Source organism: Geospiza fortis, unplaced genomic scaffold (assembly GCF_000277835.1).
Source record: "Geospiza fortis unplaced genomic scaffold, GeoFor_1.0 scaffold70, whole genome shotgun sequence".
Classification (NCBI taxonomy): domain Eukaryota; kingdom Metazoa; phylum Chordata; class Aves; order Passeriformes; family Thraupidae; genus Geospiza; species Geospiza fortis.
The window spans coordinates 6499110-6510766 of NW_005054317.1; the positions used below are offsets into that span (position 1 = coordinate 6499110).

At 53.6% G+C, this 11657-nt stretch overlaps 1 protein-coding gene across 1 annotated transcript; it reads right to left on the reverse strand.

The window, feature by feature from the left end:
- Positions 1-1950: 1950 nt before the first annotated feature.
- CCDC71 (coiled-coil domain containing 71) lies at positions 1951-10268 on the reverse strand. Its single transcript, XM_031056392.1, has 2 exons — positions 10072-10268; positions 1951-9672 (listed from the first exon to the last, which is right to left on the reverse strand). The coding sequence occupies exon 2, from the start codon at positions 9609-9611 to the stop codon at positions 8439-8441; it is 1173 nt and encodes a 390-aa protein (XP_030912252.1). The 5' UTR covers positions 9612-9672; positions 10072-10268; the 3' UTR covers positions 1951-8438.
- Positions 10269-11657: the final 1389 nt, after the last annotated feature.

Sequence of the window (11657 nt, forward strand, 5' to 3'; positions counted from 1 at the left end):
ACACGCTGGCGGTGGCCCACGTGTGACACAGCAGTGTCCTGTGCCTAGGCTGGCCGGGACAGCATTCCCACAGGGCTGCTGAGCCCGGCTGCGCAGCACGTGGGGCTGCTGAGAGAGGCAGCCTGGCTGGGACTCGCCCCGCACTGCACAGGCCCGTCTGTGCCTCTGCAGGGCGCGTCTCTAGCAGCGGTACCACAAGCCCTGCACTGCACTGCCCCGGTACCCATGCCAGATGGATCCTGCTCACGCCCAGTGCTGGCACTGCGGGCACTGCCATGCCCCACTCACCCTGTGCTGGTCAGTGCTGTCTGGGATCCTCTGGACTGGCCGGGCTGGGTGCTGAGCCGGCAGCCCTGGAGCCCTGCAGGGAGCATGGCTGGGCACCAGGGCCGGGTTCCACAGAGCCCTCACTGTCACGCAGGGATAGTGCCTTGCCTTTTATTAGCCAAGGCCGAGGGCAAAGGAAGGAAGAGAAGCCGTGTGCTCTCCACGCCAAGGCCATGCTCTGGCCACCCGCCGCCAAGCAAGGTCATGGGCAGACAAAGAAGCAGCTCTCGGCCATAGGGATGGCAAAACCCACGCCCCCAAGGGACACGCTGAGACAGCCAGGCACCTCAGCAGGACACGAGATGCTGTGCACAGTGCACTACCAGCTCCCCACAGCCATGCACGGCGCTTGGAAAGCTGGAGGAGGGGCCAGGCTGTGCCCACGAGGGTCCAGCAGGGCAGGTGGTGGTCAGGCACCACTAGCACCTTGTGAGCTGGGAGAGCAGGCAGGAGATGAGCTGACAAAAAGCCATTAGCGCTGGCCAGCCTGTCTATGTCACGGGATCTTGCCAAGCAAACCTCATCTGCTCTGAGGAGATCCAAAGAGGCCTGATAAAGGCAATTGTAACAGGATCTCTGGCCTTGAAAAGCAAAGTAAAAGTGGGAGGAAAGGATTCTCAGCGGGATATGAGGGACGAGAGAGGCATCCCAGTCCATGTCCAGGCACCTCCCTGAAGGCTGCTCTGACTTCCCATGCCAAGCTGCAATCCTTTCCTCTGCCCCAGAGCCGAACGCATGGGGGTGGCCCGGGTCTGCCCGGGGACATGACCTGTCCGGGGGCAGCTCCACTGGCGGAGATCTGCCAGCAGCTCTGCCCTCCATCACCGGCGTCTGAACACTGCCGAGCATCCCCTGCTTCCTCGGGTGCCCACAGCCTCGCTGCCCCAGCACCTTCCAGCAGTGATCAGGGCACACCCCTCCCCGCACCCCCCATCCTCGGCAGAGCCCCTGGGCTCCAGGGGCAGCCTCTCCTGCCTGGCCAGCCCTGCTTGGACCGACTTCCGTGCACGCAGCAGGCAGCCAGCACTTTCCCGAACATCCTTAATGAGTAGAGAATTACTTAACCAGTTCCCTTCTCGAGGAATGAGCACAGCACCGGAGCTGCTGTCTGCCCAGGGCCACGGTCCCACCAGCATTTGTGCTGGGTCAGTGCACTGACAGCCCCGCAGCACAAACTGGATCCAGATCGCAAACCGTGGAACAATGGTGCTTCTGTTGAATTAGCTGGGCAGAGGGTCCCGGCTGCGGAGTGGGCAGATCCAGAGAGAAGCCAGAGGGTGGGGAGGCAGGCTGGGGCTGGCAGAGAACCTGCCAGCACAGTGCCACCCTGCATGTTTCTAGGAACTAACCAGGAATGTGGATTTATCCCAGTTAGGCACCAGTGACACACATCCAGGGTATTTCCCACCCCAAACCAGGCAATCCTTAATGGAGTTTGAGTAATGCCAAACTTCCCTGGGAGATCTGGGGAGAAGAGCTGGGGGTGTGGTCTGCAGCTGAGCGTGCCCCATGCAGCAGCTGGGCACACGGGAGACACCATTCCATGGAGCTGACACAGGGCTGGGAGCAGGAGCCCAGGGAGGAGCTGTCTGTCATAGCCCAAAGAAACGCTGGACACATTGGGTGGTTCTGAGCACCATTTTACTGAAGGGCTGGACACCTGCTAGGACTTCATAACAAAAAGTTCACTTCATTTAAGAAAAAAGACAGTCTGTTTTTTGTCCCATTCCCTTCCAAAGAGTGGAATAATACTAACGCTGTCTTTTCACTAAGCAATGCCATTCCAAAATATACAACATTGAGTGTGGAACAGCCCAGCTTCATATTAACATTAAATATTATTAGAACTTCAGAAACATTCTACACAAACAAATGAAACAGTAAAAAGTTCACTCAAGAACAAGATGGTCATTTGTAAAATCGTGATACAAAGTTTGTAACTCGCCCTCCTGCGGGTTGCAGTTGTTGCTCCCCAGCTGTTGCTCGGGATGCCCCATCACCAAGGAATGCCACAGCAGAGCCGAAGGTGCTGCACTCAGCTGGAGCAGGTCGGTGCAGCTGTGTGGAGACAGCTCTCATGGAGATGCTGGTTGGCAGAGAGTGGCTGGGCAGTGCCCAGGCAGAGCCCCTGTGTCACTCAGAGCAGCTGCCATGCCTGTGCTCAGGAAATGCTCCTCCTCAGCTCAGGAGAGCTGCACCACTGACACTCCTTTTGTCCCAGTCCTAGCCTGGGCAGGGCGGTGGAGCAGGGGCAGGAGGGGAGGTATTTCGGGGGTAGCTTTGCAGCACCTTCTCTTTTCAAACAGCACCATGTGCCTGTGTCTGTGGGAATCACCAGACACTCACAGGGGCTGCCTGTAGCCACAGGAACACAGGAATGGAAAGGGCTAATTAAGACAATAAGGAGAGAGTCCCAGACGATAATAAGGCCTTTAAGGGACTCCTGGGGAAGGTGTTTTGGAGGCCACATGAGCAGTGCCAGATTGTGAGACCGATAAAGGATGGGAATGAAGGGTTGGAGGGGGTGCCTGCTCCAAAAGGACTCCCACTCACCTGCAGCACCAGTGTCCATGTACTGCTGCCAGGCAGGGTAGGGGAAGCTCTGTGGCCAGGCAGGGATGGAGGGAAGACAGTGATGTGGAAAGCCACAGCCTTGGCTCCTCTGTTTGCACATCTGCAGCAGACACAGAAGCAGCAGGCTGCTGGCTGTCCAGGTGCTGCTGGTATCTTTAGCTTTCCCTTCTCCCAGCTTCTCACTTTTTCACCAGCCTTCCTTAGTGCTCCTAAGCAAAGGGAGGGGCCTGGCCTCAGCACCATGGCTTTGGAGGCAGCTGCTGGCCAACCTGCAAGTTCCAGCAGTGTCACAACTACATACAAGCTTCATTCCACTCTCAGGGATGACCTGGTGACAAAGGCTAGCCTCTCATGACTTCTGGGACAAGATTCCTCCAAGGCACCTGGCACCTTCTTAACAGCACCCAGCTCCAGGCACAACAGGCTGCAAGGAGAGGGAAACCCTAGCATGGTGCTCTCTAGCAGAGTCCACAATGTGAGGGCTCAGGAGCATCCTGCCCTGCTGTGCTCTCCACAGGTTGTGCCAGCCCACCTAGCTGGCAAAGCTGAGGGCTGCAGCATTGTCAGGAAGGTGCCAGATATCCCAAAACTGCTGTCCTCTCTGTAGGCCATCTCAGCTCCTGCAAGGCCATCCCCATCTGAGCACAGGAGCAAAGAGGCCAGTGCCCTTTTGAAGACTGAAAAAGAAACTGTCACTTCCACAAAAACCAACCAGCCTGGCTGAGCAGCCGGTGCTCCACAGCTCAGCACTGACCTTGTCAACCACAGACAAAAAAAGGAACCTCCCACCAGAACCTGCCTGGGAAGCTGCCCAGCCCGAGTCACACGGCCCAGCTGGAGCTGAGAGACAAACCTGCTCTCCATACCCAGGGATCCCCTGAGCCATGGCCAAAGGCCCAGCTTCTAGACAGGGCAGGGAACTTGGATCCCAAGGGGAAGAACTGCTGGGCTGGCTGAACCCCCCACACGCTGGCAAGTTCTGGCCATGAACACAGCACAAGAGGGCACAAACTCTGTGCTCAATTCCAAAACCCAGAGCCTTCCAAGCCCTCTTGCCACAGCTGGAGCTGGAGTGGAGAAATGCTCCTGGTGTACCGGGCGGCCTGGAGGACAGGCCACAAACCACAGGCAGCTGTGGAGCAGGACCATGGAGCCACAAGTGCACCATTACCCATCTGTGCCATTCTGCTGCTGATTCCCCTGGCATAGTCTTAGCTGGCAACTGGCTGAACTCCATGCAAGGAAGCACCAGGCAGTGGGGGGAATCTCAGCCCACTAACCCCAGCCCTGGTGCTATGAACTGGTCTGAGAGCTGCCCAGTGAGGTGAGCATTCCAGGAAGCACACACACCTCATTCACACACTGAAATACCACTTGTGGGTTGCCAAGCAGGAGTAACAAAATAATCCCTTCTTTTTTTGCAAAAAAAAGTGCTTAAGAAATTCTGTACAAGAATTGCTACAGCACTGGCTCATGGGGGATGCAAATAGTTTAGAAGCAGCAGCAGCAACATGCTACATGGCTTTCAGGGAAGAGGCTGAAGAGAAACTTCTACAACCATAAGCAGGGGCAGATGGCGAAATCTGATCACAGTGGACATGAGTTTCAGAACATTTCTACCAATTAACATTGTGATTTCAACTGGTATCTGATGTCAGCTTCCCCTTCAGCTGCCTGCCGGACAGGCTGCTCTCCCCACAGACCTTGCTGACGGACATCTGAAGCATGCAGGAAGCTCAAGGACCTTGTCTGGTGGAGAGGAAGCATAAACTGCTTCTTGGCAGCTGAATAAAAGGAGAAATTATTTCCAAAAAATCAGTTGGAAGAACAGCCCTTTGACTGCTAGCCGAATCATTTCTAGAAGCGACAGTGGCACAAATCCATGCGTTAAAAGCATTCCTAAGAGAGTCTCCAAAGCTCTCTGCTGTCGCAGTGCCCAGAACAACACAGGCCAGGTTAGGCACTTGGATGAATTCAAAGTGACTAATACAAAAACAGGTCTGAACAAGGTGCATACCACATGCTCAGCAGAGACCACAGCGCTCTGGGCAATGCATTTCTCTGTGCCTGCCAGTTACTGTTGCACAGTCCCTGGAAGTGTTACTCAGCTGCCACAGAATAACACAGGATGGAAGAGACCCGTGGGGGAGACCTCTGGCTAGACCAGGTCTTAGGTAACCCAGGTTTGATCAAACCCTTCATCTTCCCTAAACAGCAGAGAGCAACATCCACACAGAGCCCCTCTGCAGCCTCGTGCACATCAGTGCCAAGGGCACCAGGAGCATCCACACCCGGGCATGAGCTGAAGGATGGGGGAGCCAACCCACACCAGACTGAGGCACCCCCTCTGCCAGGGCTGGCTGGTACCAGGGCAGCAGTTGCTGGCATTGGCACAGAGGCTGTAAAGCCCCTCTATAACAACCTGCAACCCTTTCAGTCAAGTTCCTGAAGCACCTGCAAGAGGAGGAAGAGACAACAGGAGGGCAGGGAATGGAGGTTAAGCGCTGCCCTGTTGCTCAGGGCCCTGTGGTCTGCTAGAGATGCGCAGGAGAGCTGACAGAGAGGGGACTGGTGATGAGCAAGTCCCCGAGCATACAGCTATGGAGTGCTCACTTCCCTGGCAGCAGTCTCAGTGACTCAAAGGTGTTTCCAAAGCATGTCTCTCCCTGTGGAGCAGAACACCTTTTGCTGGTGGCCTGGGAAGGACACAGGGTAAACTGTCATCACCAAGCACGCACAGAACTCAGCTCAGTGCTGGGAAAGGCACGGCAGCACAAAGGCTGGATGCTGTGCTGGATGTGTTAAGCAACAATACAAGTCAAGTCCTTGACTGGCAGAGACCCAAGCTGTGAAAGACAAGAGGTGATAGAAAAGAGTGAAGAGGCAGGCAGCAGTACAGCTGAGAGAAGACACACAGTGATGAGGAGGGATGTGCCCTGGTAGTTGGCCTCAGATGCTCAGCTTCCCACTCAGGCTGGAGGAAAAGAGGCTTCGACCTGGATTCAGCCTTGTTGATGTACGTTGTTTTTCCCAGAGGAGGCCAAGTGCTCAGCTGGGACGCCTGTGCTGCATAAGGAGACTCCAAAGACAGCTCTCAGTGCCCTTATAAGGGTCTGGGAACAGGGGAAGCTGCTGAGCAGCCTGACAGCAATACCACAGGCAGGAGTTCAGAGCCCTCCTCAGGAAACAGCCCAAAAGAGAAACACCAGTGCAGGACTTCAAGACCTGGCATTTGAGAGCGTGGGAATGAGAAAGGTCTGAAGGAGTGGGAACAAAAGGAACAAAGCAATTTTTGGCCAGTTGACAGTGATGGAGAGCCCCTGTTCATCCAGCACCAGGTCAGGACAGGGAACTCTCTGCCAGGGCATTTTAAAACACAGAAGCAGAAGAAAATATTTCCTCCTCCTTGGCAGCCAAGCAGCGGCATTCACAGGTCAGTCTCAAACACTGCAAGTTATGATGTCTGACAGCAACTCAGAATCCAAGTGTGGGGTTCAGGGCTTGCAATCATTCCCTGAATCATAAAATCACTGAAGGGCTTAGATTGGAAGGGATCTTAAAGATCATCTTGCTCCAACCAACCTGCCATGGGCAGGGACACCTTACACTATACCAGGTTGCTTAGTGAAAGTGAACCTCCACCCTGCTCTGTGTGGGTGAGAGGAGAACACACATGCACTTCAGAACACTCAACTTCCCTGCCTTCTCACCCTGTCATGAACCTCCTCTCTTCTCTCCATACCACAGTCTTCCTTTCTGTGCTGGGGACCAGACACTGACCCGTTTTATAAAGCACTGAAATCCAACCAGGTGCTTGGGGGGGTGGGGCTCAAATATAAGAATCTGGGACTTCCCTGGGGAGCTCATCCCTTCAGCCAATGTTCACAGAGATTATTAGGTCAGACAACTGGTATTTTGAGCTGGTGAGAGAATGAGTGGATTACACTACTGCTGCAGACATGTGAGCAGACAGCCATGTACAGAGCCAGGCCCATACCCAGCCCAATGCCTCTTCCTTTCCCCAGGACACCAGGTTGTCCCTTCCAGGTGACAGCAGCAGCACTAACTGCTCCAACGAGGTGTTTCTCCTGGGATTAGTAGATCCCTCCCTGTGGAGTGCAGAGATCACAGAGCTGTGTTCTGATCCAACAGCGTGCCCCGGTGCAGGGAGGTGACAGCAGCCGTGTGCAGCGGTTCTGCAGTGCCTCCTAGGGATGGCAGAGCCTGCACTCCTCCTTCCACACAGAGCTCTCACACCTGCCACACACCTTCTCACGACATCCCTGATGGCACAGCAAGGCTGCCACCCACCACATGATGCCCATCTCCCCTCCTACTGCTTCATCCCCACAAACCACAGAAAGTGACTCTCTGTGTTTAAGTGCTGGTGTATGTCCTCCCAAATTTTTTACTTTTCTGCTTTAACTCAGGCTCAAGCATCCCACTGAGTCTGGGACTGGCAGGATGTAGCTAAAGCATTCAAACACAGCGTGTGTCTCTGTTGTGGCTTAACTCCAGCCAAAACCAACAGTTCTCTACCAGCACCTGGGATCTGCTCCTGGAACACCCAGCAACAGCAGAGCAGCTACATGGGGGGCAGGACACTACACAGTTCATGCTAACAATTCCAGCCCTTTGGCTCTAACAGTCACACTTCATGACCCATAGCTGCACCTGGGGTATAGGAGAGCAGAGTAATGCTGGGTGCTGAGGAGGAATCCTCTTTGGAGGCAAATCCCTACCATGTGTTCAAAACTTCTGCTACCCACAAAGGGAGGAGGTGCCTAAAGATGTCAGACAGACCTGCAGCCCTGTGACACTCCCCCACTGTTATGCAGAGGTTACCGAAAATAGGATTAAAACTACCAGCTGGTAATTCTCCAGATTGTTTGGCATTCTGGAGACAAACAAGTGGCTACACTGCTGCTGCCTCCGAGCTGCTCAAGGGAGCCCAGGACAGACTGTCACAACAATGAACCACAAAGGAATTCTGGCACCTTTCAACAAAAGGCTAGCTGAAGGGAAGGAGGAACAAAAGCTATCAAACCCAATCCCAAAGGGATGGAGGAAGTGCATCTTCCCACAGTTCCTGGGCCATATGCACATATATGGATATATAGATATATAGATAATAAAGTTATAAAATTTGATCAAAATAAAACCAGTAAATGTACAGCTTGGAAAAGAGCAATATCACAGTGCATCAATGTCATGAGAAAGTCCTGTGTTCTCCCCTGCACAAGAGCACAGCCTGCCACGTTCAGGGGAGCGTGGTGAGAAGTGAGCTCTCCAGCCTGCTCAGCTCGATGCTGGCCGGAGTCACCTTCCCACACTCCCAAAAAGGGGTTTGGATTTCTGCAGCCAGTTCTGCACAGCAGTGGCAGACAGGCAGGAACAGCACGAGAGTGGGCTGCTCTGTCTGCAGGTTAGTGGGCAAATTGGCACCAGAGACACAGAGTCACTCCTAAGCCTCTCTGTGCTCTGGTGCCAGGCTCATATTTACTTACTTACAAAAAAAAGTGACAAAGTGAAGAAATTCAGGGGACACTGTGAGAATGGGACAAGGGCTGAATTTGGATCACAGGGGACAGGTTGACCCTAAGAATCTTCTGTGCTCTCCTCCTCACTTCATCATCAGAGGAAGAGTTGCCCACCTTGATGGTCCGGAATTTCAGCAGGTTCAAAGTGCTCTGAGCCTTTCGAGTTTTCTTTCGGACAGGAATGGCATTTGCTTTTTTCTTCTGTGGTGCTTCTTTAGCCTCTGTAGCTCTTCTCTTCTTCTGCCTAGTGCCCTCCTGGTAAGTGCTGCTGTCCTTCCACTCTGTTTTTCCCAGCAGAACTTCCTTATCTTTGATTTTCAAGGTCTTGGGCTGTGGTGCTGTGGTGCAGTCCTGGGACGAGCTGCCTGCGACTCTCCCGTTGAGAACTCCGGAGGCTTTGCAGGCGTTGCTCTCCTGCAGCACTCCACCCTTTGGTCCCTTCAGAAGCTTTAAAGCATGGGTGGCAGAATCTGGTGCTTTCTTAACTAAACGCTCGTACCCCTTGCCTTCGGTTATTTTAGTGCTCTTGCCTGAAGAAAACTGCCTTGGTGGACCTGAAGTCTTGAGGAGTTTAAGGTCTGAGGGAGAGATCCCAAGACGCCCCTGTGTGTACTTGGACTCCAAACAGGACGTTGCAGTTTTCAGCGGCACCAGGGCTTCCAGAACCACTGACAGTCTCATAGCTGGATACACGTCAGGATACATGCTTGTAGGGAAGCCCACTGTTGCCGCCTTGGATGTGCCAGATCCTGTCTGCTTCAAGGAGCTCAAGAGGAGATTTCTGGAATCCCCTTTGGAGACTTTCAAAGAGCTCACCGGAATGCTGGTGGGCAAAGGGGCCACTTTTGCCCCTGAGTTCCTGGCTGGACTCTGGGTGGGCTCAGTGGTGCTGGCACAGCTGCGCTGCGTGTTTTCTCCCGTCTGACTCGGTGTGACTGCCGTGCACGAGCTGTACCCGTACACATCCTTACTCCTCAGAATCGTGGGCTGGTAGCCCTCCTCCTTCAGGCCTTGGATGAAGGCCACCAGCTGGGTCTCTGTGTCCGAAAGATCCTTGGACATTGGGTTGAAGACTCGGAGGGCTTCCTCCAGAACTTTCTGTCCTGCAGAGGAAATTCTTGACCAGGAATGGACAGCTTTTTCTTCCTCATTGTTCACCGCAATATTCATGGCATTAGGCAAGCAGGTGCTTCAAAAAGGTCCAAATTACTGGAAAAACAACCCTTGACACCTCAAAAGGAGAAAGAAGACAGTTAGCTTACAGCAACTGAAATTATCCAAGTTTTTAATATGGGACCTGAAACCATTAAGCCCAGGCGTGGCTGGTCGCAAACCCTGGGTCAGATTCTGGGCTCAACCCAACATAGAAGCATCACCAAGAAAAACCTGTCACTCATTTATCTCTGAAATAAAACTAAAACATCTCTTACAAAAACATCCTCCAACCTAAACAAAGATTTCAGGAAATCCCATCCAATACACCCCAAGATGAAGGACTCCAATGATTAACTCAGCAAAATCTCCAGCTCGTTTCCAGTTTGAGTTTGACCCACCCCAGCTTTGGATAACCAGATCTCATTTTCCCTGGGAAAAACTGAGCCCTCATTGAACCCTTTCCCTGTGTACACACCTTAACCAGCGCCATCGAGCCATCTCAACACTAAGAAATGCCTAAGCACTTTAGCTGCATCCCAGCACCATCTTCAATTTCTCAGCTTCTTAACTGATGCCGCTCAAAAATTGATTCTGAGTCCCTTGCCAAAGCTGCAGCTTCCTCCTGGAGACCTGGCAGCAGGGCTGGAGGCTGTTCCAGTTGTGCTTCACTGATGCTGAATGCTGTGGCAAGGCAGTACTGCTCCTTGCTGTTCTCTTGTTTGAACAACGGTCCACAACTTGCTGTCACAGCAAACTGGTGTTGATCCAAGGACACTTGCTGCCAAGTGAGGAGGAAGCAGGAAATTCAAGCAGGGCGGTATGAAGGAAACACACATCACCAGGGCCAAGTGTACAAAGGCCTGAGGGACAACACTGGGATCACGCTCAGGGCACTGTGCAGCTGCCTGCCCAGCATAAAAGCATCAATTATTGCTTTCAATGAAAAATAGGCACAAAAGGGCAGTCCAGGCAGGACTGGGTGGCAGGGCAGTCCTTCAAGAGAACTCTGATTCTGGCGGCCTCACAGCTCCACAGCTGGACGCTAGACCAACACAAAATCTTTTGCTTTATTGATACTCTCAAAATAATAATGAAGATTCCGCTAAAAACCCTGATCAGGGAAATGCAGGTGATGTCAGAGACAGTTCTGGACAGGGCAGTGCACAGGCAAGAAAGCTGTGATGGAGAAGTCAGCGTCTGAGCAGCCAGAACAAGGAACTGCTCATGTCCCATGTTCCCCCAGAACTCTGGTCTCACCACAGCACAGGAGCAGAGCCCGTGCTGCCGCCAGCTGCACAAGCAGGGAAGAGACACAAGCCAGGAGCAGCCACAGAAGGGAAAGCACAGGTCAGTGGGGGAGTAAGAACCTCCACATGACAGACTAATCTCAGTCAAGTGCTCTGCAGACGTCATGGCCAAAGAGGGATTTGGAGGAGGATAATGCAGTTGTTCAGAGGCAGGCGGGGGATCTCCCACGAAGGAGGGGAGGCAGATAGGGAAGTGATCCCACAGAGCCCCAGCCAGCGTCACCAGCCAGCAGTGAGAGTCACCACCTCCAAAGTGACCAAGCAGTGCCAGGCACAGGAAAGCCAGAGAGGGTGTAATGGTAATTTTGATGTGGTGAGGCAGAGACCAACGAACAAGCACAAGTAACAACATGTGCTCAAAAGGCTGCAAAATGGATCATCTTCAGGCTGCAGCAAGCCCAGGAGCAGCTGGGACATCTGAAGGGGTGTTCTGGCTGTGACATTTCATGGGAAGAGGACTTTCCAACATCCAACCACTCGGTGCTGTTTGGTGCAGTGCCAGCTGTATTGGAGGAAAGCCGGCCACGGGCACCCCGGGACAGTGTGACCTCCTGACAGCAGGTTCCCTCCCGTGACATACTGCTGTCACCGTGCTGTCACTCGCACCGGCTACGGGAGCACAGCACTCCCGGCACGGTGCGAGCACAGCACCGGACGGTCGAGGCTAGCACCGGTTTAGAGGCCCGGCTGTCCGAGCACGGAAAGGGCTCTCCCGGTGACCGCAGGGGGAAGCGGCTGGCGGCAGGGCCGAGAC

Bases quoted from the DNA above. Each gene is read 5' to 3' on its own strand.
- CCDC71 (XM_031056392.1), bottom strand. From the start codon at position 9,611: ATGAATATTGCGGTGAACAATGAGGAAGAAAAAGCTGTCCATTCCTGG.